The sequence below is a fragment of the Dermochelys coriacea genome, chromosome 5, assembly GCF_009764565.3.
Source record: "Dermochelys coriacea isolate rDerCor1 chromosome 5, rDerCor1.pri.v4, whole genome shotgun sequence".
NCBI lineage: Eukaryota > Metazoa > Chordata > Testudines > Dermochelyidae > Dermochelys > Dermochelys coriacea.
Genome location: NC_050072.1, coordinates 756969 through 784271, shown reverse-complemented (window position 1 = coordinate 784271; position 27303 = coordinate 756969). Strand labels below are relative to the sequence as shown.

The 27303-nt window shown below is 57.9% G+C and overlaps 2 protein-coding genes across 3 annotated transcripts in view; both read left to right on the top strand.

Annotated features, from left to right (window-relative positions):
• The window catches only part of GBA2 (glucosylceramidase beta 2), a 62952-nt gene extending 61760 nt beyond the window's left edge, over window positions 1-1192 (top strand). Inside the window, exon 17 of the mRNA XM_038401626.2 lies at window positions 59-1192. Coding sequence (XP_038257554.1) covers window positions 59-295 — 237 coding nt within the window. The 3' untranslated portion in view covers window positions 296-1192. The remainder of the gene's footprint in view (window positions 1-58) is intronic.
• A 19375-nt stretch (window positions 1193-20567) lies between these two features.
• LOC119856362 (avidin-like) overlaps window positions 20568-27303 on the top strand; it is a 42365-nt gene continuing 35629 nt past the window's right edge. For both annotated transcript variants that reach the window (XM_043514663.1, XM_038403764.2), the window contains exons 1-3: window positions 20568-20723; window positions 24892-25102; window positions 26978-27098. In XM_043514663.1, the coding sequence (XP_043370598.1) occupies window positions 20649-20723; window positions 24892-25102; window positions 26978-27098 (407 nt within the window). In that variant the 5' untranslated portion in view covers window positions 20568-20648. The remainder of the gene's footprint in view (window positions 20724-24891; window positions 25103-26977; window positions 27099-27303) is intronic.

Below are 27303 nucleotides of genomic sequence, written 5' to 3'. Positions count from 1 at the left end.
TTGGCACGAGCAGCTGGTGCCAGGTGATGTGCCTGACTCTCTTCTCCCTCTGCTGCAGGGCCTGGTGCAGGAGGGCTTCCACACAGCGGAGGGCTGCTACCGGACTGTGTGGGAGCGGCTGGGCATGGCCTTCCAGACGCCAGAGGCCTATTGCCAAAGGAAGCTCTTCCGCTCTCTGGCCTACATGCGCCCCCTCAGCATCTGGAGCATGCAGCTGGCCTTGGAGAACAGAGCCTGCGAGGCGCCTGCTGCCACAGCGCTGCACCCAGTGCAGGAGAACTCCCTCCAGCCGTGAGGGAAGGAACCGGGGAGCATACGCTGGGCCCCTCTGCAGGCCAGGGATTGTGTGGAGGCCGCTTGCCCCTTTTTAAAACGTGATTTTAATTGCTGTATCTTCCCTCCTCTTTGAACCTAGCCTGTCTCTCTCCCCCATGCACACAGACATGCCCCTGCCCCCTCAGAGCAGCAGGGTCCCATGCTCCATGCCCTAGCTGCGTCCCTCATCCCTGGTGCCCTCCTAGCCACAAGAGAGAGAGTTCCCCAGGCCCAGCTGCCTGAGTGAGGAGAGCAGCCCCGAGAGAATGAGGAGGAAAGAGTGTCTAGGGGGGCTGTGTCCAGGATCCTTCCTCTCCTGCGTGGCTCCGGGCCTCTGCCATGCACAGGGCAAGTCCCCTCAGGAGGTGGGGAATCCCTATGGCTGGCAGGTCTCACTGCCTCCCTCAATGCCTGGGAGAAGCACCTGGGAAGGGCCAGGGACAGAAGCTTGGCAGCAGTTATGCTCTCCCCTTTCAGCAGCACAGCCCATGGGAGAGTCGAAGATATGGGCACTGCTGTGAGTGAGCGCACCATTGCCCTTCCCTGGCCCGAGGGGCTGCCCAGCTGGGCTGGGTCCCTTCAGGGTGCCTAGTCCCGGCAGGGGCCATCGGTAACCCGTGGCAAGAGCAGTTCCCCAGCATGATCCACCCCAGGCCTGGGCACTGCTGCCTGGCCTCTGACAATCCTCATCCCAAATGAACTCTTCTTGGACGGGCGGTGTCTGTCCCCGGCACTGCAGCACCCCCGCCCCTGCATGGCCACTGCACACGATCGCAGCTGGCGCTGGGCCCTGGGACTCAAGGGAGCTGTTTTTAAATGCTGAATAATTTTAATTTAAAATCATCATAATAAAATATCATCTGCCTGTGGGCCTGTCCCTCTGCCTCGGGCTGTAGCCTCTTCCAGCCCCGCGCGGGAGCCTGTCCCTCTAGCAGTAGAGCTTAGCCCAGTGACCCTGGCTCCTGCAAGGCTGCTGCCTTCCACCTGTGCTCCCAGGAACTCTTCCCGCTCCTTTGGCCAGCAACTGCAGTGGCCTCCAGGCCTGTCTGTGCCCTGGGATCCAGTCATTCTTGTGTTGCGTGGATGGCTGTGTCCGTCTGTGTCTATCTCCGCAACACCCAGCGTGGCTCAAACAGCCACGACCTCCCAGTCTCCAGCTAGAGACACTCCCCGCCCTGCCCTGCAGGCTGCCCCAGCCAGCGCACGGGGCATGGGTCTGAGCCATAGCAGTCTGCGGGTATCAGCGCTGCCAAGGAATCAGTATGGGATCTAGGGTGAGCTCCTTGGCAGTGGATGTCCCCCAGCTGTGAGCACACAGCTGGAGAGACCTGTGCCGGCAGAGTACTCGGCTGTATTACATCCCAGCCACAGTCCTGGAGTTCCCCTGGGGGAAACCAGCTTGGTGTTTGCTCCCTAGCCTTCAGTGCCCTGCAGCCGCAGGCTGATGCGAAGCTCTGTCCCAGGCTAGTGCCCCAGCCCACTCTCACTGCTGGGAGTGTCCCACCTTCCCCTGCTGGGTTTGCACATGCTCCTAGTATGCTCACAGCTGGCTTCCAAGGGGGCTGAGCACCCACAGACCCCCAAAGTCCCTGGGTTTTGCAGGCACGTGGCACTAGTACCACAGGCTCTGTGGTTGGGCTGCTGGGCCAGGTGCGGTAGCCTTCCTACTAGACACATCAACAGGGCGAACGAGATCCCGTGGCTGGAAGTTGCAGCTAGACCAATTCAGACTGGCAATAAGGCCTAAATGTTTACCATGAGGGTGACTGGCCCCTGAAACCGGTTGCCAAGGGATGCGGTGGATTCTCTGTCAGATGGGATGTGTGTCTGGAAGCGCTGCACTAGTTCAGGCAGGAATTAATTCAGGGCAGTCGTGTGTGCTAGGCAGGGAACAGACTAGATCACAGGGGTCCCTTGCGGCCTTAGAGTCTGTGAATCTGTGAACTTGTAACTTACACATTTGGGAGCAGGAGGGTAGATGAGTTTGTTCCAGGGAGCTGGTTTTCGATGGTACATGGGAGCCTGGATTTTTATAAGAACAAACGCTACCACACTGGGTCAGACCCAAGGTCCATTGAGCCCAGTGTCCTGTATTCTGACAGGAGCCAGTGCCAGGTGCCCCAGAGGGAGTGAACAGAACAGGGAATCAAGTGATCCAGCCCCTGTCGCCCATTCCCAGCGTCTGGCAAACACAGGCTAGGGACGCCATCCCTGCCCACTCTGGCTAACAGCCATTGATGGGCCTGTCCTCCATAGAATCTAACTCGTCCTTTTTTGAACCCTGTTATAGTCTTGGCATTCACAACAGCCTGACTCTGGCTGGTCTCTTCCCTACTCTGTGCTCCTCCCTCCTGCCCTTAGTGCCAGGCAGCCTTGCTGACAATGGGCGCTCTCTTCCCTTAGCCTCGTTAGCTCCTTCAGAAAACCAGCTGCTCAGGTTCTAGTGTGGCACCAGACAGGAGCTGCCCCAGCTTGGGGAGCTGCAGTGGCTCAGAGTGTGGGTACCAACCTCAGGGCAGACTGAAGAAACGGGCACAAACCCTAAATTGGCTGTGACTTCTATAGACTTCACCTACCAAGTAGCAAGTGTGAACTCCTCAGGCATTACGCCAGCCTAACCATGGAGTCACAGACAGCCCTCTGCAGCGCTCGGGTCTGCCTTGTCACCCAGAGAGCCTACCTTTATGATAGATGGTCCCTTACACCAAAACTCAACGATATTCAGGTTACTCCCAGTCTCAAAGGACCAGGCACCCTCGGTCAATTGCCCCCTAGATCTTACTCCAAAGACAACGCTTGTAGCCAATCCTATACTAGATGAACTAAAGAGCTAGTAACTAAGAGAGAGAAATAGAGTTATTTGCAAGGTTAAAGCAGGTAAATAAAGACACACACGTGAGTTACAATCTCTAGGTTCCAAAAGGTGAAAGAAGCTGCTGTAATAAGCAAGCTCTGTGTCCTGTGAGGCTAGCCCAGGCCAAGCACTGGAGATCTTTTGCTTATGCTTGGCGATCCTGGCCCCCCAGAGTCCAAACACCATCAAAGACACAATTCCTTCTCGTCAGGGATTATCCCCAGAGTTCAGGCTGATGGGATGAGTCCACCTGCACATCCCATCTTCATGGGAGTGGGGGAGCAATTAGCAAAGTCTTAGTTCTTGGATGTTTCACAGTGGCTCATTGGTTTCAATGGGCATTCTTGGTAGGCAGAGCTACCACTGTAGTAAGCCAGCACTTTACACTAATTAATGCTTCTTTCCTATTGGATGAGTCACACAGTTACAGAGCTTTACAGGCAAACCCTCAGTATAACATGGGGTACGGACGTTGTCCGTGCAATTACTACATGCAGTATCCTACAAGCATTTCATCAAGTCTAAGCACTAAACATTCTTATCAACTTCACATCTGTTTTAACAACACCAACACACAGGTGAGCCAGACTGGTTTCCAGCTGGGTATCAGTCAGTGTTCATCTGAGAGCCTAAGGGCCTTGGCATGAGCTGGCAGCTAGCCCTAGGTAGGTTTATGCAGCATCCCTCACCATGGCATGTGGTATTTCCAGTCCTAAGTCGCCTTGTTACCAAGTCCCAAGTGTGAGAAAACGAGCTCTTGCTCTAAGTAGCTGGAACACAAAAGGCTCCTCGTCCTTGGGCTCCGAATGGAGCCCCCAGTCCTGACATCAGTTTGAATATCTGGCCGTGCAGGGAGCTGCTGGAGCACGGCCTGCCGTTCAGCCTTGTGATCCAGCCTTGTCATCTGCCTTGTGGGTAGTGATCAATGGCTCCATGTCTAGTTGGCAGCCGGTATCAAGCGGAGTGCCCCAAGGGTCAGTCCTGGGGCTGATTTTGTTCAATATCTTCATTAATGAGCTGGAGGATGGTGTGGATTGCACCCTCAGTAAGTTTGCAAGTGACACTAAACTGGGAGGATAGGTAGATACGTTGGAGGGTAGGGATAGGATACAGAGGGACCTAAACAAATTAGAGGATTGGGCCAAAAGAAATCTGATGAGGTTCAACAAGGACAAGTGCAGAGTCCTGCACTTAGGACGGAAGAATCCCATGCACTGCTACAGACTAGGGACCGAATGGCTCGGCAGCAGTTCTGCAGAAAAGGACCTAGGGGTTACAGTGGACGAGAAGCTGGATATGAGTCAATAGTGTGCCCTTGTTGCCAAGAAGGCCAATGGCATTTTGGGATGTATAAGTAGGGGCATTGCCAGCAGATCGAGGGACGTGATCGTTCCCCTCTATTCGACATTGGTGAGGCCTCATCTGGAGTACTGTTTCCAGTTTTGGGCCCCACACTACAAGAAGGATGTGGAAAAATTGGAAAGAGTCCAGCGGAGGGCAACAAAAATGATTAGGGGGCTGGAACACATGACTTATGAGGAGAGGCTGAGGGAACTGGGATTGGTTAGTCTGCGGAAGAGAAGAATGAGGGGGGATTTGATAGCAGCCTTCAAGTACCTGAAGGGGGGTTCCAAAGAGGATGGAGCTCGGCTGTTCTCAGTGGTGGCAGATGACAGAACAAGGAGTAATGGTCTCAAGTTGCAGTAGGGGAGGTCTAGGTTGGATATTAGGAAAAACTTTTTCTCTAGGAGGGTGGTGAAGCACTGGGATGGGTTACCTAGGGAGGTGGTGGAATCTCCTTCCTTAGAGGTTTTTAAGGTCAGGCTTGACAAAGCCCTGGCTGGGATGATTTAGTTGGGGTTGGTCCTGCTTTGAGCAGGGGGTGGGACTAGGACCTGCTGAGGCCCCTTCCAACCCTGATAGTCTACGATCTAGTGTGGGGCTGAAATACAGGGGCCTTGGACTCTACTGGAATATGACTATGATTAATGTCTGAGGGTGTCCAGGATGTTCTCCTCCCAGGGTTCATCCACCCTGCTCCAATCCGGACTCTCCCGTGAGGTTAATTACCCTGATGCACAGACACAGAGACCTACTTCGGTGCAAGCATCAGCAAAGTCCTGCAACAGCCTGGAGCCAAGACTCGTGTCCCCCGAGCAGTGCCATTGGACCCCATGAAAGTCCAGCGGGAGCCTGAGCACGCAGGCCACACCTCACCCAAGAAACATGGGGAAATGACAGTTCCAGGGCAGGCTCCTGCCTGAAGGCACGGGTCTCAGCATGGCATCCCGGCCTGCACCTGCTGCCCGCTGCAACCAGCAGGAGGATACATTCATCATCCGTCTGTGCACCAGCCCCTCAAATGCAGCCTGACGAGTACAGGCCGTGCAAAGACCTCCCAGCGAATGAAGCCGGGATGTGCCCTCAGCCTGACCCCCACTAACACATCCTGCCCCTCCCAGTTTAGCCCCCCATCGCACACCCAGGGCTAGCTGCGGCTCTGCTCCCGTGCTGCGCTCGCCGAGAGCCTCTTCCCTTACCCGTCTTGCAGGCGCAGCAGTGCGTTCAAGAGAGAGTCACACGGCGCCTGGTGGGAGAGATGAAGCAATGACACAAGAACGGTTTTCAGGGCTGGGCCTGTGGACACAGCCCTGCCCTGCCACGGAGCCTGGCCTGCACGGATGGACTGGCCCCATCCCAACGGCAGCCGCGAGGAGGCTCATGTGGCAGCAGGAAGCAGAGAAGGGAGGAGCTGGGGAAAAGCTGCTGCTGAGTCTGGGGGCCTGCACCCAGCAGCAGAACTTCCCCACCTGCTGCTGCGCCACTGCCCTGGGTACTGACGCTCCCGGCCTCCCTCTGCCCTGGGGCTCCTGCATTCACAGAGCGCAGGGAGGGGAAGGGGGAAAGGGGTCCTGAGCAGCAGGGGAGGAGAATCAAAAGTAATAAATAGTTTCAGCGGTTTGGACAATTGTTTCTTTTAGAAAGCCCAACGTCTTGTAACGATTGGATAATTTCATAGAATCATAGAATCATAGAATATCAGGGTTGGAAGGGACCCCAGAAGGTCATCTAGTCCAACCCCCTGCTCAAAGCAGGACCAAGTCCCAGTTAAATCATCCTAGCCAGGGCTTTGTCAAGCCTGACCTTAAAAACCTCTAAGGAAGGAGATTCTACCACCTCCCTAGGTAACGCATTCCAGTGTTTCACCACCCTCTTAGTGAAAAAGTTTTTCCTAATATCCAATCTAAACCTCCCCCATTGCAACTTGAGACCATTACTCCTCGTTCTGTCATCTGCTACCATTGAGAACAGTCTAGAGCCATCCTCTTTGAAACCCCCTTTCAGGTAGTTGAAAGCAGCTATCAAATCCCCCCTCATTCTTCTCTTCTGCAGACTAAACAATCCCAGCTCCCTCAGCCTCTCCTCATAAGTCATGTGCTCTAGACCCCTAATCATTTTTGTTGCCCTTCGCTGTACTCTTTCCAATTTATCCACATCCTTCTTGTAGTGTGGGGCCCAAAACTGGACACAGTACTCCAGATGAGGCCTCACCAGTGTCGAATAGAGGGGAACGATCACGTCCCTCGATCTGCTCGCTATGCCCCTACTTATACATCCCAAAATGCCATTGGCCTTCTTGGCAACAAGGGCACACTGCTGACTCATATCCAGCTTCTCGTCCACTGTCACCCCTAGGTCCTTTTCCGCAGAACTGCTGCCGAGCCATTCGGTCCCTAGTCTGTAGCGGTGCATTGGATTCTTCCATCCTAAGTGCAGGACCCTGCACTTATCCTTATTGAACCTCATTAGATTTCTTTTGGCCCAATCTTCTAATTTGTCTAGGTCCTTCTGTATCCTATCCCTCCCCTCCAGCGTATCTACCACTCCTCCCAGTTTAGTATCATCCGCAAATTTGCTGAGAGTGCAATCCACACCATCCTCCAGATCATTTATGAAGATATTGAACAAAACGGGCCCCAGGACCGACCCCTGGGGCACTCCACTTGACACCGGCTGCCAACTAGACATGGAGCCATTGATCACTACCCGTTGAGCCCGACAATCTAGCCAGCTTTCTACCCACCTTATAGTGCATTCATCCAGCCCATACTTCCTTAACTTGCTGACAAGAATGCTGTGGGAGACCGTGTCAAAAGCTTTGCTAAAGTCAAGAAACAATACATCCACTGCTTTCCCTTCATCCACAGAACCAGTAATCTCATCATAAAAGGCGATTAGATTAGTCAGGCATGACCTTCCCTTGGTGAATCCATGCTGACTGTTCCTGATCACTTTCCTCTCCTCTAAGTGCTTCAGGATTGATTCTTTGAGGACCTGCTCCATGATTTTTCCAGGGACTGAGGTGAGGCTAACCGGCCTGTAGTTCCCAGGATCCTCCTTCTTCCCTTTTTTAAAGATGGGCACTACATTAGCCTTTTTCCAGTCATCCGGGACTTCCCCCGTTCGCCACGAGTTTTCAAAGATAATGGCCAAGGGCTCTGCAATCACAGCCGCCAATTCCCTCAGCACTTTCGGATGCAATTCGTCCTGCCCCATGGACTTGTGCACGTCCAGCTTTTCTAAATAGTCCCTAACCACCTCTATCTCTACAGAGGGCTGGCCATCTCTTCCCCATTTTGTGATGCCCAGCACAGCAGTCTGGGAGCTGACCTTGTTAGTGAAAACAGAGGCAAAAAAAGCATTGAGTACATTAGCTTTTTCCACATCCTCTGTCACTAGCTTGCCTCCCTCATTCAGTAAGGGGCCCACACTTTCCTTGGCTTTCTTCTTGTTGCCAACATACCTGAAGAAACCCTTCTTGTTACTCTTGACATCTCTTGCTAGCTGCAGCTCCAGGTGCGATTTGGCCCTCCTGATATCTTTCCTACATGCCCGAGCAATATTTTTATACTCTTCCCTGGTCATATGTCCAACCTTCCACTTCTTGTAAGCTTCTTTTTTATGTTTAAGATCCGCTAAGATTTCACCATTAAGCCAAGCTGGTCGCCTGCCATATTTACTATTCTTTCGACTCATCGGGATGGTTTGTCCCTGTAACCTCAACAGGGATTCCTTGAAATACAGCCAGCTCTCCTGGACTCCCTTCCCTTTCATGTTAGTCCCCCAGGGGATCCTGGCCATCTGTTCCCTGAGGGAGTCAAAGTCTGCTTTCCTGAAGTCCAGGGTCCGTATCCTGCTGCTTACCTTTCTTCCCTGCGTCAGGATCCTGAACTCAACCAACTCATGGTCACTGCCTCCCAGATTCCCATCCAGTGACGAAAGTAGTGTGACGTAGTGACGAAAAATAACAATACAGGACTCTTTCGAGGCCCTGTAATTGGAATGAGTACACTTTAAATCCTTTAACGAGGATCCATTGGAGGGCAAGTCTGGTGCCAGCAGCTGCAGTAATTCCAGCTCCAATAGCGTATATTAAAGTTGCTGCAGTTAAAAAGCTCGTAGTTGGATCTTGGGATCGAGCTGGCGGTCCGCCGCGAGGCGAGCTACCGCCTGTCCCAGCCCCTGCCTCTCGGCGCTCCCTTGATGCTCTTAACTGAGTGTCCTGGGGGTCCGAAGCGTTTACTTTGAAATTTCTGTATTTCTGTAGCTGAGCGTAGTTATGTGAAGGACGTTGAGTGATTCAGAACTGTTTTTGAAAGGCTTTCGGGGGAGAGCATTGATTACTTACAAAACTCTGTAGGGCTATAAATATAATCGCTGCACCAAGCTACAGAGAGCCCTGCCCGGGTGAGAGTTTTCCAGCATTTAGCAAAGTGGCTGGTCACGTGGCCACGATATTTTTTCACACAAATATTGACAAATAACGGGAAACTTGGCTCCATGGGGGGTGTTTTGTGTTACTGGGCTGTTCATTGTTTATTCTCCAGCCCCTGTACGGGGGAGGAACGTGGGGGGGAGAATGAAACTTGGAGACAGCAGCAGGGCCCGGATGGCAGTTCCCCTGTCGTAGGAGTGAGGAGAGGGTGGGCAGCGCCAGTGTCTTCGTCTGAGCAGCCGTGCAAGGCAGCCATGTTTGTGTGAATTAAAGGTTGACTTTTCAACCTGAAATTCTCATGCGCAGGTTGGCAGAGGAGTGGAGGGAGTTAAAAAGTCAGTAGACAGACTGAAAAAACATGACAGTTTTTTGGTGTTGTCTTTTTTAAAATCTCAGGATGTTGGGGCCAATCTTGTGATTTTTTGGAGTCTGACTCATGGTTTCTGATCTCTCGAGGTTGGCAATACGGGTGGACTCACACAATTCTCCCACTGCTAGTCCAGGGCTGGGCACCCTGCTCTCAGTCTGACTGGACTTCAGGGCCTGCGTTTCCTCCCTTCAGGAAGCTGCGACCAGTGTGTTCACTGAGTCATTGGAACAAAACACTACAGAACACGGGAGTTTAAAACAAGCCAACATGCAGATTTAGTCTCATCTAATCTTATGCTTCAGATGAGCTCAGGTAGACGGACTTTCTTCTTCAGCTACTGGACCAAAGCTCGAGTCAGCCCCCGTCCTCCCAGCCAGCCCAGGGCCTCCGCTGGGTCTCAGGCCTGGGCTACAGCGCAGGGGTGTGAAGAATCCACATCACTAAGCACTGTAGCTACGCCGACCTAACCCCGGTGCAGAGGCAGCCAGCACAACAGACAGGTGCTTCCGTCAGCCTCGGCGCTGTCGAGCAGAAAACCCCCTTCCTACGGCGTAGGCTGTGTCTACCCTACAGGGCTCTACTGGTTTAGCTAAGGCGCTGTGGCTACCTCAGAGTGTAAACGTGCCCTGAGGGTCTCTGGAGCTGGTTCTCCCAACCTGACCCACCCTGGTCAGTCTGCTGTGGCTGCTCTGGAGGCTAGAACCATTAGGGCCACTCGCTAGGCACGGCCCCTTCACAACCCTGAAGTGAGAGCTGGTAGCTGAGTATTGGAAGGGGCCTGTACGCACGTACGGTGTGCACCATGGCCCTGGCCACCACAGCATGGTCTGAGCCCATCTCGCAGAGCGCCCGGGTTTGAACTTCATTCATGGGCAGGATGGTGTTAAATAGGAGGGGGGCAGTGCTGAGCCTGGCACCCCTCCAGCTCCACGCCTTGCTGTTGGAGTGACCCTTGGTGCCAGTTCTGCAGCCAGCTGTTACTCCACGGGACAGCATCACATCCCTGCTAATTGGGATCACTTCCACTTGGCACTTGCGCTGCCCCTCCACAGCGGCAATGGAAGAAGCATTGTGGGGGGGAAGAGCTGTTTGGTTTGTGCTCTTGCCACCACCACGGGTTTCCCCCCAATAACCTGATGACAGTCGGGAATGCGGAAAGGTGGCTGGAGTGTTGGCAAAGGCAGCTGGAAAGGAGCGATCGTCCGCGCTGCCTCTCAGTGCCTGCCAGGGGGAGCTTGTCCCGCCCTAGGACTGGCTTCGGGGCACTAATTGGGACGGCTGGGACTAGCCGTTAATAAAACCCAGAGCTGACTCGAATCCTGTGTGGCTGGCAGTTCAGGAAGATGAAATGTTTGGGGGGGCAGGGGCGATCTGTGCAGGGAGCCAGGACCCACATGCCCTGAGCAGTAACAGCCCAGCCCAATGGGCTCCAACCTGGGAGAGGGTCTGGACAGTGCCCGTCTCTCTCTGCCTGCAGCTGGAAGGGCCTAAGAAACACCCTTTCCACTGCAGGGCCAAGGGGGCAAAGGTTTGGTGTCACTTGACTCAGTTCCTGTGGCGTTTGTCCTGGGGAAGCAGCCCCGGTCCCTTCGCTGCAGCACGGTGGCCTTGACCTCACTGACAGCCCTGGGCTGGCGACGGCGTTGGCCTCCCAGGAGCACAGCCAGACGGCTCCTAGCGAGAGACGCCTCGTCCTCCTGCGTGCGCAGGGTCTGTGGCCCCCCAGGATGTGATGGGGCTGAAGTCCGTGACAGGGACACCTGGGAGGTGGTGACAGTTGCTCTCTAGCACCTGTCCAGTCTCATTCCCTGGTTCCTTGAGGGGGACAGGCGCTCCTGTCCTGCGATAATGGGGTTTCCAGCCCGAGGAGATTTCAGAGGCCGCCTGGGGGCAGAGCTGAATGTCCCCCCACACCTTTACGAATCTCATTAGGGACGCGCTGCTTGCAGCTCCATAGTGATGGGCGAATAGAGTTTCGCTCCCCGTGCAGGAATTTAACCGTGTCCCATGCAGGGCGTCCACGCTGACTCTCCTGCCCCAGGGGACGGCTGCTGGCTTGACCCATGGAGCAGCACTGACGGCACCAGCACCCTGCAGGAGCTGCCGTGAAGAACTAGGGAGGGGCAATGCTACAGGCCACAGGGCAGAGACGCCAGGGTCCGAAATCCCACCGGCCACAGAGAAGGGCCACCCACCATTTGCCATTGGAGGAAGGGAGACTTGCTCTCTCTGTTAATGAGGGCTCGCTGGAGCCAGCTACCTCCAGCCCAGACCCCTCTGCCCAATGCCATGCAAAGCAGGACTGCCCTCAGTGGCACTGCCAGGCAGGCAATGAAAGGATGGGAAAATCCTACCAGATGAAGCTGCCAAGACTCCTGTGGAGGTGAGTTCACACCTCAAGTTCCCTGGGTCTCTGGTCGCTGGGTCACCCACAGCACATAGTACCAAACTGTTTGCAGCACTGGCTGGAAAGGACATCTGTTTCCTCAAATGGGGCCTTTTCCCAGTGCAGCTGGTTCTGGTAAATTCAGCATCCAAAGGGCCTGACCTGGGGCTGGAATAACAGATTTCAAAATCCCCAGGTTGCACAAGAGCTGAGCGCTACCCGTAACTGTGGCGGTACTTGCCAGCCGGGAACCCAAATGCTTTTCTGTGCTCCTCCTGTGACGTGAGCGCCCACCCTGTTCTTAAAGGGGCCACTTCCTTTAAATCAAATGGAAATACCCAAATGAGGCAGTAAACTGCATATTAACACAGCCTCCAAACTCTCTCCTGCATGCAGTGTTCTGCAATGTTCCAGCGAGTACACCAGGCCCTCAGGACTGCCAGAGGTTATTTATCTAATGATGAGGCCTGTGCTGTTGATCTGAATTTCCTGCCTTCAAACATCTGATGACGTATTTTTCCCACCCCCAAAATGGTGCACCGAGGCCTTCACATTCACAGCATGAACTTCTTCCACTCCTGCAATAGCTGTGACAGCTGGAGGCAGCTCGCTGTTCTTCTCAATGCTGGTTAGCCTGGTGACGAGGGGAGACAGCATGTGCATAGCCAGTGGGTTACACAACCATTTGTAAGAAAGAGCAGGAGTGCTGGGGAGCAGGATTCCTGGGTTCTTATTCCTGGCTCTGAACAGTGGGGACAAGTGGTTGCACTGGCTAGCACATAGCATTTAACTGGGCCCGTTCCTTAGTGGGGTTCCCAGCCTCTCCTGGCGTGACCTTGTGTAAGTGCTCTGTTATCTTCTCTGAAAAGGGGGACGTGCTAGCTGCCTGCCGAGGGCTGGTGCACAAGGGGTGGGTTAATAATGGGCAGCAATATTAACTGCAGGGCATGGCAGCCGGGATTCTAGCTCCAAGAGCTTTCCCACAGAGGAGTTCGGGGAATGTCTTTCTCAGCAATCAGACTATGGTGAGAGATTGTGCCACACACTCTCAAAGAAATTTTGGAACTACCTGATCAACATCCTATACAGCAAACCGGAGAAGATCAAGAATGAGCTCTCAAAACTGGATACTCTCATAAAAAACCAACCTTCTACACAAACTTCCTCGTGGTTGGACTTTACAAAAACTAGATAAGCCATTTACAACACACACTTTACTTCTCTACAGAGGAAAAAGGACACTCAACTGTCTAAACTTCTACATGCCCCAAGGGGCCACAACAGTGGTTCCCTTAACTCACCCAACAATATTGTTAATCTGTCCAGCTATACTCTTAGCCTGGCGGAAGAATCTGTCCTATCTCAGGGCCTCTCCTTCTGCCCCACTGGCCCCACAAACATGATACAGTTCTGCAATAACCTGGAATCTTACTTTCGAGTCTCTGGCTCAAGGAATATTTCCAACACCACTGAACAGCACACTAATCCACAGAAACCTTCCTACCAACATTACAAAAAGAAGTAGACTATGTGGACTCCTCCTGACAGTCAAAACAACAGACTGAACTTCTACATAGAGTGCTTCTGCCAACGTGCACGGGCTGAAATTGTGGAAAAGCAGCATCACTTGCCCCATAACCTCAGCCATGCAGAACACAATGCCATCCTCAGCCTCAGAAACAACTCTGACATCATAATCAAAAAGGATTATGGACAAAGGAGGTGCTGTCGTCATCATGAATAGTCAGAATATGAACAGGAGGCTACTAGGCAGCTCTCCAACACCACTTTCTACAAGCCATTACCCTCTGATCCCACTGAGGGTTACCAAAAGAAACTACAGCTTTTGCTCAAGAAACTCCCTGAAAAAGCACAAGAACAAATCCGCACAGACACACCCCTGGAGCCCCGACCTGGGGTATTCTATCTGCTACCCAAGATCCATAAACCTGGAAATCCTGGACGTCCCATCATCTCAGGCATTGGCACCCTGACAGCAGGATTGTCTGGCTATGTAGACTCCCTCCTCAGGCCCTTCGTTACCAGCACTCCCAGCTATCTTCGAGACACCACTGACTTCCTGAGGAAACTACAGTCCATTGGTGATCTTCCTAAAAACACCATAGAATCATAGAATCATAGAATATCAGGGTTGGAAGGGACCCCAGAAGGTCATCTAGTCCAACCCCCTGCTCAAAGCAGGACCAAGTCCCAGTTAAATCATCCCAGGCAGGGCCTTGTCAAGCCTGACCTTAAAAACCTCCAAGGAAGGAGATTCCACCACCTCCCTAGGTAACGCATTCCAGTGTTTCACCACCCTCTTAGTGAAAAAGTTTTTCCTAATATCCAATCTAAACCTCCCCCATTGCAACTTGAGACCATTACTCCTCGTTCTGTCATCTGCTACCATTGAGAACAGTCTAGAGCCATCCTCTTTGAAACCCCCTTTCAGGTAGTTGAAAGCAGCTATCAAATCCCCCCTCATTCTTCTCTTCTGCAGACTAAACAATCCCAGCTCCCTCAGCCTCTCCTCGTAAGTCATGTGCTCTAGACCCCTAATCATTTTTGTTGCCCTTCGCTGTACTCTTTCCAATTTATCCACATCCTTCTTGTAGTGTGGGGCCCAAAACTGGACACAGTACTCCAGATGAGGCCTCACCAGTGTCGAATAGAGGGGAACGATCACGTCCCTCGATCTGCTCGCTATGCCCCTACTTATACATCCCAAAATGCCATTGGCCTTCTTGGCAACAAGGGCACACTGCTGACTCATATCCAGCTTCTCGTCCACTGTCACCCCTAGGTCCTTTTCCGCAGAACTGCTGCCGAGCCATTCGGTCCCTAGTCTGTAGCGGTGCATTGGATTCTTCCATCCTAAGTGCAGGACCCTGCACTTATCCTTATTGAACCTCATTAGATTTCTTTTGGCCCAATCCTCCAATTTGTCTAGGTCCTTCTGTATCCTATCCCTCCCCTCCAGCGTATCTACCACTCCTCCCAGTTTAGTATCATCCGCAAATTTGCTGAGAGTGCAATCCACACCATCCTCCAGATCATTTATGAAGATATTGAACAAAACGGGCCCCAGGACCGACCCCTGGGGCACTCCACTTGACACCGGCTGCCAACTAGACATGGAGCCATTGATCACTACCCGTTGAGCCCGACAATCTAGCCAGCTTTCTACCCACCTTATAGTGCATTCATCCAGCCCATACTTCCTTAACTTGCTGACAAGAATGCTGTGGGAGACCGTGTCAAAAGCTTTGCTAAAGTCAAGAAACAATACATCCACTGCTTTCCCTTCATCCACAGAACCAGTAATCTCATCATAAAAGGCGATTAGATTAGTCAGGCATGACCTTCCCTTGGTGAATCCATGCTGACTGTTCCTGATCACTTCCTCTCCTCTAAGTGCTTCAGGATTGATTCTTTGAGGACCTGCTCCATGATTTTTCCAGGGACTGAGGTGAGGCTGACCGGCCTGTAGTTCCCAGGATCCTCCTTCTTCCCTTTTTTAAAGATGGGCACTACATTAGCCTTTTTCCAGTCATCCAGGACTTCCCCCGTTCGCCACGAGTTTTCAAAGATAATGGCCAAGGGCTCTGCAATCACAGCCGCCAATTCCCTCAGCACTCTCGGATGCAATTCGTCCGGCCCCATGGACTTGTGCACGTCCAGCTTTTCTAAATAGTCCCTAACCACCTCTATCTCTACAGAGGGCTGGCCATCTCTTCCCCATTTTGTGATGCCCAGCACAGCAGTCTGGGAGCTGACCTTGTTAGTGAAAACAGAGGCAAAAAAAAGCATTGAGTACATTAGCTTTTTCCACATCCTCTGTCACTAGCTTGCCTCCCTCATTCAGTAAGGGGCCCACACTTTCCTTGGCTTTCTTCTTGTTGCCAACATACCTGAAGAAACCCTTCTTGTTACTCTTGACATCTCTTGCTAGCTGCAGCTCCAGGTGCGATTTGGCCCTCCTGATATCTTTCCTACATGCCCGAGCAATATTTTTATACTCTTCCCTGGTCATATGTCCAACCTTCCACTTCTTGTAAGCTTCTTTTTTATGTTTAAGATCCGCTAAGATTTCACCATTAAGCCAAGCTGGTCGCCTGCCATATTTACTATTCTTTCGACTCATCGGGATGGTTTGTCCCTGTAACCTCAACAGGGATTCCTTGAAATACAGCCAGCTCTCCTGGACTCCCTTCCCTTTCATGTTAGTCCCCCAGGGGATCCTGGCCATCTGTTCCCTGAGGGAGTCAAAGTCTGCTTTCCTGAAGTCCAGGGTCCGTATCCTGCTGCTTAGCTTTCTTCCCTGCGTCAGGATCCTGAACTCAACCAACTCATGGTCACTGCCTCCCAGATTCCCATCCACTTTTGCTTCCCCCACTAATTCTACCCGGTTTGTGAGCAGCAGGTCAAGAAAAGCGCTCCCCCTAGTTGGCTCCCCTAGCACTTGCACCAGGAAATTGTCCCCTACGCTTTCCAAAAACTTCCTGGATTGTCTATGCACCGCTGTATTGCTCTCCCAGCAGATATCAGGAAAATTAAAGTCACCCATGAGAATCAGGGCATGCGATCTAGTAGCTTCCGTGAGTTGCCGGAAGAAAGCCTCATCCACCTCATCCCCCTGGTCCGGTGGTCTATAGCAGACTCCCACCATGACATCACTCTTGTTGCACACACTTCTAAACTTAATCCAGAGACACTCAGGTTTTTCCACAGTTTCGTACCGGAGCTCTGAGCAGTCATACTGCTCCCTTACATACAGTGCTACTCCCCCACCTTTTCTGCCCTGCCTGTCCTTCCTGAACAGTTTATAACCATCCATGACTGTACTCCAGTCATGTGAGTTATCCCACCAAGTCTCTGTTATTCCAATCACGTCATAATTCCTTGACATCACCAGGACCTCCAGTTCTCCCTGCTTGTTTCCAAGGCTTTGTGCATTTGTATATAAGCACTTGAGATAACCTGTTGATCGCCCCTCAATGCCAGTATGAGGCAGGAGCCCTCCCCTCACAGACCTTCCTGCCTGTGCTTCCTCCCGGTATCCCGCTTTCCCACTTACCTCAGGGCTTGGTCTCCTTCCCCCGGTGAACCTAGTTTAAAGCCCTCCTCACTAGGTTAGCCAGCCTGCTGGCAAGATGTTCTTCCCTCTCTTCGTAAGATGGAGCCCGTCTCTGCCCAGCACTCCTCCTTCATGGAACACCATCCCATGGTCAAAGAATCCAAAGCCTTCTCTCCGACACCACCTGCGTAGCCATTCGTTGACCTCCACGATTCGACGGTCCCTACCCAGGCCTTTTCCTTCCACGGGGAGGATGGACGAGAACACCACTTGCGCCTCCAACTCCTTTATCCTTCTTCCCAGAGCCACGTAGTCCGCAGTGATCCGCTCAAGGTCATTCTTGGCAGTATCATTGGTGCCCACGTGGAGAAGCAGGAAGGGGTAGCGATCCGAGGGCTTGATGAGTCTCGGCAGTCTCTCCGTCACATCACGAATCTTAGCCCCTGGCAAGCAGCAGACTTCTCGGTTTTCCCGGTCAGGGCGGCAGATAGATGACTCAGTCCCCCGGAGGAGAGAGTCCCCGACCTCCACCACCCGCCTTCTCCTCTTGGGAGTGGTGGTCGTGGAACCCCCAACCTCAGGACATCGCATCTCATGCCTCCCAACCAGCGGAGTCTCCTTCCGCTTTCTCCCCCCAGACCTATCATCTGGTCCACTCTCCGCATTGGTACCTGTGGAGAGAACATGAAAGCGGTTAGTTACCTGTGTCTGTGTTACTGGAACCCGGACATTCCGCTTACCTCTTCTGGAGGTCACATGTTGCCAAGCTTCTTCACTGGCCTCTTGGCTCCTCTGTGCAACCTGCTCTACATCTTTAGAGCTTTGTGCCCCTAGAAGGCTATCCTGAGTTTGGTCCAGAAAATCCTCAGTCTCTCGTATACAACGCAGGGTCGTTACCTGTTGCTCCAGACCTTCAATCTTCTCTTCCAATATGGAGACCAGCTTGCACTTTGTACAGACAAAGTCGCTTCTGTCCTGTGGAAGAAAGACAAACATGGCACATCCAGTGCAGGTCACAACAGCTGAATTCCCCCCTTCCATATCACCTACCTACTATGAGTTTCCTCAGAGACGTTGGCAAGATGTAAGCCTCACTGGGCTCACTCCAGGCGAACTCCCAGGCAAACTCCTGCTGTGAGCTGCTCTGCTGTCCCCGCTGCTCCGCTGGTTCGCTGCCGCTCAGCTGGTTCGCGAGGCTCTGGCTATTTTTAAATTTTCCCTCTGTTGATACCTTCTTGTCAACTGTTGGGAATGGGCCACATCCACCCTGATTGAATTGGCCTCGTTAGCACTGACCCCCCACTTAGTCAGGCAATTCCCATCTTTTCATATGCTATATACTTATACCTACTCCTGTATTTTCCACTCCATGCATCCGATGAAGCGGCTTCTAGCCCATGAAAGCTTATGCCCAAATAAATTTGTTAGTCTCTAAGGTGCCACGAGAACTCCTTGTTGTTTTTTCTCAGCAATGTGTCAGCCAGTTCCTGAGAAACAGCCAGTTGTGACCCATCTGCCAAACATGTCAGTGTCACATCACAGCACAAGGGCCAGCCCCACAGACCTCACTGCACTGTTTGCAAACCTGAGGGAACCAGGAACAGGGTCAGCCAGAGGCTTCAGGGGGTTTGGCAGATAAGAACATAAGACTATCTGGCCTACAAAATAATGACTGGGGTGGAGAAAGTAAACAAGGAAGTGTTATTTACTCCTTCTCATAACACAAGAACTAGGAGTCACCCAATGGAATTAACAGACAGCAGGTTTAAACAAACAAAAGGAAGTATTTCTTCGCACAACACACAGTCGACCTGTGGAACTCCTTGCCAGAGGATGTTGTGAAGGCCAAGACTATAACAGGATTCAAAAAAGAACTAGATAAGTTCATAGGTCCGTCAATGGCTATGAGCCAGGATAGGCAGGGATGGTGTCCCTAGCCTCTGTTTGCCAGACGTTGGGAATGGCGACAGGGGATGGATCACTTGGTGATTCCCTGTTCTGTGCATTCCCTCTGGGGCCCCTGGCATGGGCCACTGTTGGCAGACAGGACACTGGGCTAGATGGACCTTTGGTCTGAGCCAGTCTGGCCATTCTTATGTTGTTATGTTTAAAGCCGAGGGGACCAGGAACACGGTCGACTGGAAGCTCGAGGGGGTTGGGCAGATATGGGCAGAGCTGTAACGAGACATATTTGCGCCCCCTGCTGGTTTTTTCAGCATTTCTCCACTCCCGTGACTGTGCCCTGGCCGGCTGCTCCACTTGCCCGCCCTGGCTCTGGCCCCGGCGGAGGGAGGCCCTGGCTTGGGGCAGGGACTGGGCAAGGATGCAGAAGAGGAAGAGGCTGGGGCTGGAGTTTCCATCACTCGAAACCTTTCAGCTGAGCTGGGACATCTCTCTCTGAGCCCTCCCCCGTAGCTCAGCCAGGAGCTATTGGGTGGGATGCAGGCCTGGCTGGGTGGGAGAAGTAAATCTGTAGTTATGCCCCCTACATGCTCCCATCGTCTCCACCTGGCAGCCATGCCCACCAGCAAAGCCTCCTCCAGCCCATCCCCATTGCAGACAGGCTCCCTGCACCTACACACATGATTGACCAGCTAAGTTTCTCTGCACGGCACGAGGCAGGGCTCTCCCGCCAGGCGCTGGGGATGGCGCAGCTCACTGCCCAGCTTCCTGTGATGGTGCAATCGGGGCGTTTCGACAGTGCGTGGGGCGGGGGGGGAGGTTGTGGTCCCCTGCCCTGTTCCCTCCTGGGGAAGCTGCTCGTGCCCTGGGGGCTGCACTCAGCCAAGCTGCCAGTAGGAGGTGCTGGGACACTCGCTGCTGAGGGGGGCAGGGGGCAGCAGGAGGCTCTGCCCGTGCGGAGGGGGTAGGGGCTAGTTCCTGGCCAGGGCTGGGGCAGGGAGACGTGCTCTGGGTGGGGAGTGGAGGGAGGGAGCTGAGGTTGGTGGGCTGCGCATACTGGCCAGCTCAGCTGGGTTTGCGGTAACAGCACCCTACAGAGGCAGGGCCAACCCCAGCCCCGCAAGGCAGCAGGGCCAGCGCCCATCCTTGGGGGTGGCCCTGACCTTCGGCTTGACAGTAACAGCAGCTGCAGCCTCTCAGACAACAAGGGGGCAAATACAGGCTGGCCCCTCCCAGAGCCAGGGCAGAAAGGCCGCCAGGGCCCTTCCGAGCAGCCTGCTGCCCATGGCAGGACTGGAGACGAGAGAAACCGGGGCATGGGGGGCTTAGGCTGGGGAGGGCTCAGGTTTGGGGTTCAGGCTGCAGGGGGCTCAGGTAGGGGGGACTTGGGCTCCTGGCATTTGGGTCACAGAGTTTGGGCCCAGTCTGACTTGGAGCTGAAAGTTCAAAGGAGCCCAAAGCTGCAGGACAGAGACCCTCTCTCCAACCTGCTGGGATCCCCAGAGTTTCTTGTGCCTGGAGCCAGGGACCTCTGTGTGGTGCCAAGTGAGAGCATCCCTCAAACTGAACCTCCTGCCCCTAGAGCTCCACTCTCTGTGTAGCCCAGCCGGGCACCCCGAGGCAGAGAGCGGTGCCCTCAGGCCAGCACAGCCCACTCCCTGCTGCGCTCCCATCAACCCCCCTGGTCCCACCTGGCACACACGGGCCCATCCAGCGAGTGGCCAAACGCTTCCCACCAGCAGCCCAGCAGGGCAGGCAGCACATGGCCAGTCACTGGCGAACGCTTCTGGGAACTTCAGTTCCCACTGCAGGAAAAACAACTTTCAAAAGCCAGCAGTTGCTCAATACCTGGCACTGCCAACGAGTGAGGTGGCTGGAGCTATAAATAGGGGCCTGCCTGGGAGCCCCAGGCATGAGTCCCTGGAAGGAGACTCACCTGGTGTCTGCAGGTGGCTTCCACTCCCAGAGATGATGGGGAAAGTTGCCTTCTCCCTGCTCCTCGCCCTGGTGCTGGTGAACCTCGGGCTCTCCTCAGAGAGAAAGGTATAGGGCAGGGCGAGAGGCTGAGGGGGCTGAGCACTGGCTCTGGGGTGTCTCAGGTGGGGCAGGGCGAGAGGCTGAGGGGGCTGGGCACTGGCTCTGGGGCGTGTCAGGGTGGGGCAGGACAAGGGGCCGAAGGGGCTGGGTGCTGGCTCTGGGGTGTCTCGGGGGGGATGCTGGCTCTGGGGTGTCTCAGGTGGGGTGGGGCATGGCGAGGGGCCAAGGGGGCTGGGCGCTGGCTCTGGGGTGTCTCGGGGTGGGGCGGGATGAGGGGCTGAGGGGGCTGGACGCTGGCTCTGGGGTGTCTCAGGGTGGGGCGGGGTGAGGGGCCGAGGGGGCTGGGCGCTGGCTTTGGGGTGTCTCAGGGTGGGGCGGGATGAGGGGCTGAGGGGGCTGGGCGCTGGCTATGGGGTGTCTCTGGTGGGGTGGGGCGAGGGGCTGAGGGGGCTGGGCGCTGGCTCTGGGGTGTCTCGGGGGGGCACTGGCTCTGGGGTGTCTCGGGGTGGGGCGGGATGAGGGGCTGGGTGCTGGCTCTGGGGTGTCTCGGGTGGGGCGGGGCGAGGGGCCGAAGGGGCTGGACGCTGGCTCTGGGGTGTCTCAGGAGGGGTGGGGCGAGGGGCCGAGGGGGCTGGGCGCTGGCTCTGGGGTGTCTCGGGGGGGCCGAGGGGGCGGGGCGCTGGCTCTGGGGTGTCTGGGGGGGCGAGGGGACGTGGCGCTGGATCTGGGGTGTCTCGGGGGGGCCGAGGGGGCGGGGCGCTGGCTCTGGGGTGTCTCAGGGGGGCGGGGCGAGGGGCCGAAGGGGATGGACGCTGGCTCTGGGGTGTCTCGGGGGGGCCGAGGGGGCGGGGCGCTGGCTCTGGGGTGTCTCGGGTGGGGCGGGGCAAGGGGCCGAAGGGGCTGGACGCTGGCTCTGGGGTGTCTCAGGAGGGGTGGGGCGAGGGGCCGAGGGGGCTGGGCGCTGGCTCTGGGGTGTCTCGGGGGGGCCGAGGGGGCGGGGCGCTGGCTCTGGGGTGTCTGGGGGGGGTGAGGGGGCGGGGCGCTGGCTCTGGGTTGTCTCGGGGGGGCCGAGGGGGCGGGGCGCTGGCTCTGGGGTGTCTGGGGGGGCCGAGGGGGCGGGGCGCCGGCTCTGGGGTGTCTGGGGGGGCAGAGGGGGCGGGGCGCCGGCTGTGGGGTGTCGGGGGGGCGAGGGGCCGAGGGGGCGGGGCGCTGGCTCTGGGGTGTCTGGGGGGCCGAGGGGGCGGGGCGCTGGGTCTGGGGTGTCTGGGAGGGCCGAGGGGGCGGGGCGCTGGCTCTGGGGTGTCTGGGGGGCCCGAGGGGGCGGGGCGCTGGCTCTGGGGTGTCGGGGGGGGGCGAGGGGCCGAGGGGGCGGGGCGCTGGCTCTGGGGTGTCGGGGGGGGCCGAGGGGCCGAGGGGGCGGGGCGCTGGCTCTAGGGTGTCTGGGGGGGCCGAGGGGGCGGGGCGCTGGCTCTGGGGTGTCGGGGGGGGCGAGGGGCCGAGGGGGCGGGGCGCTGGCTCTGGGGTGTCTGGGGGGGCCGAGGGGACGGGGCGCTGGCTCTGGGGTGTCGGGGGGGCGAGGGGGCGGGGCGCTGGCTCTGGGGTGTCTGGGGGGGCCGAGGGGGCTGGGGTCTGGCTCTGGGGTGTCTGGGGGGGGGCGAGGGGCCGAGGGGGCGGGGCGCTGGCTCTGGGGTGTCTGGGGGGGCGAGGGGCCGAGGGGGCGGGGCGCTGGCTCTGGGTTGTCTGGGGGGGCCGAGGGGGCGGGGCGCTGGCTCTGGGATGTCGGGGGGGCGAGGGGCCGAGGGGGCGGGGCGCTGGCTCTGGGGTGTCTGGGGGGGCCGAGGGGGCGGGGCGCTGGCTCTGGGGTGTCGGGGGGGGTGAGGGGCCGAGGGGGGCGGGGCGCTGGCTCTGGGGTGTCGGGGGGGGCGAGGGGCCGAGGGGGCTGGGCGCTGGCTCTGGGGTGTCTCGGGGGGACCGAGGGGGCGGGGCGCTGGCTCTGGGGTGTCTGGGGGGGCCGAGGGGGCGGGGCGCTGGCTCTGGGGGGTCGGGGGGGCCGAGGGGCCGAGGGGGCGGGGCGCTGGCTCTGGGGTGTCTGGGGGGGCCGGGGGGGCGGGGGCGCTGGCTCTGGGGTGTCGGGGGGGGGCGAGGGGCCGAGGGGGCGGGGCGCTGGCTCTGGGGTGTCTGGGGGGGCCGAGGGGGCTGGGGTCTGGCTCTGGGGTGTCTGGGGGGGGCGAGGGGCCGAGGGGGCGGGGCGCTGGGTCTGGGGTGTCTGGGGGGGCCGAGGGGGCGGGGCGCTGGCTCTGGGGTGTCTGGGGGGGCCGAGGGGGCGGGGCGCTGGCTCTGGGGTGTCGGGGGGGGCGAGGGGCCGAGGGGGCGGGGCGCTGGCTCTGGGGTGTCTGGGGGGGCCGAGGGGGCTGGGGTCTGGCTCTGGGGTGTCTGGGGGGGGCGGGGGGGCCGGGGGGGCGGGGCGCTGGCTCTGGGGTGTCTGGGGGGGCCGAGGGGGCGGGGCGCTGGCTCTGGGGTGTCGGGGGGGCGAGGGGGCGGGGCGCTGGCTCTGGGGTGTCTGGGGGGGCCGAGGGGGCGGGGCGCTGGCTCTGGGGTGTCGGGGGGGTGAGGGGCCGAGGGGGCGGGGCGCTGGCTCTGGGGTGTCTGGGGGGGCCGAGGGGGCGGGGCGCTGGCTCTGGGATGTCGGGGGGGCGAGGGGCCGAGGGGGCGGGGCGCTGGCTCTGGGGTGTCTGGGGGGGCCGAGGGGGCGGGGCGCTGGCTCTGGGGTGTCGGGGGGGGCGAGGGGCCGAGGGGGCGGGGCGCTGGCTCTGGGGTGTCTGGGGGGCCGAGGGGGCGGGGCGCTGGCTCTGGGATGTCGGGGGGGCGAGGGGCCGAGGGGGCGGGGCGCTGGCTCTGGGGTGTCGGGGGGGGCGAGGGGCCGAGGGGGCTGGGCGCTGGCTCTGGGGTGTCTGGGGGGGCCGAGGGGGCGGGGCGCTGGCTCTGGGGTGTCTGGGGGGGGCGAGGGGCCGAGGGGGCTGGGCGCTGGCTCTGGGGTGTCTCGGGGGGCCGAGGGGGCGGGGCGCTGGCTCTGGGGTGTCTGGGGGGGCCGAGGGGGCGGGGCGCTGGCTCTGGGGTGTCGGGGGGGCCGAGGGGCCGAGGGGGCGGGGCGCTGGCTCTGGGGTGTCTGGGGGGGCCGAGGGGGCGGGGCGCTGGCTCTGGGGTGTCTGGGGGGGCCGAGGGGGCGGGGCGCTGGCTCTGGGGTGTCTGGGGGGGCCGAGGGGGCGGGGCGCTGGCTCTGGGGTGTCTCGGGTGGGGCGGGGCAAGGGGCCGAAGGGGCTGGACGCTGGCTGTGGGGTGTCTCAGGAGGGGTGGGGCGAGGGGCCGAGGGGGCGGGGCGCTGGCTCTGGGGTGTCGGGGGGGCCGAGGGGGCGGGGCGCTGGCTCTGGGGTGTCGGGGGGGCCGAGGGGCCGAGGGGGCGGGGCGCTGGCTCTGGGGTGTCTGGGGGGGCCGAGGGGGCGGGGCGCTGGCTCTGGGGTGTCGGGGGGGGCGAGGGGCCGAGGGGGCGGGGCGCTGGCTCTGGGGTGTCTGGGGGGGCCGAGGGGGCGGGGCGCTGGCTCTGGGTGTCGGGGGGGGCGAGGGGCCGAGGGGTGACTTGCCCAGCACCTCCTGGGAGCCGTGTGGCAGAGGCAGGGACAGAATCTCATCTCCCGGGCAGCCTTCAGCCGTCCCCGCCATGGCACCGGCCCCGCGCCCCCGGCCCCCCGCCCCGGCCTCTCGCACGATTGAGGGGGTCCCCGGCCGCGGCTCTCTCCCTGCGCAGCCCCGGGGCAGGGTGAAGTGAGCGCGGAGTGAGGTGGGTCCGTCGCACGGGAGCTTGTCGTTGAAGGGGGCTCGCTGGGCCGGCGCGGAGCGGGCTTTGGAAAGGGGCTGAGTCTCCTGTGGGCCGTGGGAACGGCCGGAGTCAGTGCGCAGCGAGAAAGACACAGCACAGGAAGGGATCTGAGCCCGGAGCCAGCCGTTCCCTGCAGGTTTGGGGCAGAGGATCCGATCTCAGAGCCATGCTCTGTTCCTCTCCTGGTGTGTGGGTCTGGCTCCTGCGTTCCGCGCTCTCAGGGGCATGGCCTGGGGGAGCATCGGACCCCGCATTGCTGCGGGGGAGGGACCCATGCTGCGGACCGTGTCCCTCTTTCAGTGCGTCCTGTCTGGATTGTGGAAGAATGAGCTGGGCTCTAACATGAGCATCTCTGCCGTGAACGCCGATGGGGGATTCACCGGTTTGTACCACACGGCGGTGACGGCCACCAACAAACCCATCCAGGTGTCACCCCTGAAGGGGTCCCAGAAGCCCACGAGCCAGAGGAAGCAGCCGACCTTCGGCTTCACCGTGACCTGGACCTTCTCAGGCACGTGTCCCGGGGGTTCAGCGCCCGGGGCGGGGGGAACGGAGGGGAATTCAGCGCTAACCAGGCTGAATCGCTTCCCCGCCCAGTCTCTGCACCGTCCTCTGCTCTTCCGGCCCCTTAACGCTCAGCTTTGGCCAGTGCCAGGGGCTCTGAGCCAGAACTGAATAGACTGGAAACGAGATACAAATGTACCAACCTCAAACCAAAGGGCTGGGGCCCGGCCTACCCCCCCCCCCCCGACCCACAGCGCGGGACCCGTCGCTCACCCTGGGCTGTGTCTCCAAGGCCATGTGGTCAGAGCTCCTGGGGTCCATCCTCAGCTCTGCCTGGGACTTGCTGAGGGCTCTTGGGCAGCTTCCCCATCATCTCTCCACCTGCCCATGGGGACCCTTGGGGGACCCACCTCCCCAACTGGGTGCAAGGCTTCAAGTGCTCTGGGGACGAGAGGCCCTGGGGGACACTGCGAGCTGCTTTGTCTCCTCCCTGGCTTGTCCACGGCAGCTTGCTGGGGCCGCTGCCAGAGCTGTGCACGTACCAACACCAGCGTTGCTGTGAACTGTTAGTCACTGTCTGTATTAGGTAGTGGCGAGGTCCCTGTGGTGCTAGGTGCTGTACAGACCCAGCCCCTGGATCAGCACTCAGCCATCCCATGTGCACAGGGCACTTGTTGGCTTCCCCAGGCTGGGTGCAAGGCCTTGCTCAGCAGACGCGCTGGGAACCATTACTGGGAACCACGTCCTGGAGGGCTCCGAAGCAGCAGGCAGCGGTGTCTCAGGAGGCAGCAGGAGCATGTCCCCCTGCAGATGCGGGGGCTGTGAGATACAGGGGTGGCCGGGGAGCCTGGAGGAGCGAGTGCAAACTGGAGCCATCCAGAGCAGACTGAGGGGTGGGGATGGAGCCTTACCGCTCATGGGGGGTGGGGGCGGGAGGGAGGAGAAGCAGGAGAACCTGAGGCAGGAACTCCCATTCAGCCCCTGCCTCCAGCCCCATCCCATTAGTCTTCCCCATTCCCTTCTGCCCCTCCCCGGTCCCTATCCCCCGCTTCCTATCCCGCCCTTTCCCCACCCTGCCCTGTCCTCATCTGCCCTCCTGACCCCTCTGCCCTCTCCACCCAACTCTGCCCTCTGTCCTGCATCTCTTCACCCCTCTGCACTGCAGACAGGCTGCGCTCTCCATCCCTCTGCCCGGCCTGGGGAAAGCAGGGGGCCAGTGAGTGCACAGGAAAGGCAAGTTCTCGCTCTCAGTGCCGGGGCCCGGGGCCAAAGAGGCAATTGCAGGGAAAGTCCCACTCAGCCCTACACTCAGGGAATCTTGGGGGCACTTAGCTGACAAACTCTAACAAGTGTCTACTGAGCATGTGTGAAGGAAGATTTTTCAGGGACTTGTAACTTGCCCAACTTGGGGCTGGCCAAAGGCCAGTCTCCCCCACTGCCAAGTATCGAGTCCCAGCTCAAGCACGGGGCACTCAAACTTCCCAATGAGAAGGTGGTACGAATTTTTTAACATGGCAAAATTAACGTATTTTCCCCCAACCTTGTTCTTGGAAAAGGCTGAACCATATTATGATAAAAAGTAAAAGAACCCCAAACCTCACCAGCCTGAGGCAGATGCCTGGCATGGGAAACTTCAGCCAAACTGTTGAAATGTGGCTAGTTATAAACAATTGAGAACAGGGTCTTATAATGGAAAACGTCAGGCACCCTTAACTCTAGGTGCTGCTGCCAGCTCCACCGATAACATGACTTTTTTGTTCTATTCTGTAGCGGTTCCTTCCACTCCAGTCGTGCTTTAAGCAACTCTGCGTCCTTCCCTGGGGTCTGGGCTCTGTCTCTTGGGGGCATTACTGACTTTAACTCCTGTCCGGTTCCCCCGCAGACTCGACAACCGTCTTCGTGGGCCAGTGCTTCATGGATGATAAAGGGAAGGAAACTCTGAAGACCAAGTGGCTGCTGCGTGAGGAGGTCAGATCCCCCGGAGCTGACTGGAAAGCGACCAGGTGGGTGACTGGGCACCAATTGCCCAGGGGTGAAGGTGCTGCCTGTGGAGCTGGGACTGGCCCCATCTCTGTGCCAAGGGCAGGGCTGGGATCCCGGCTCTGGTCGAAGGGCTCCTAGTGCTGGAGATGTAGGAAAACCAGCTTGCGGGGACAGGGCATGGCTCTCAGCCCAGAGTCACAAACCCCTGGGGACCCTTCGCCTTCC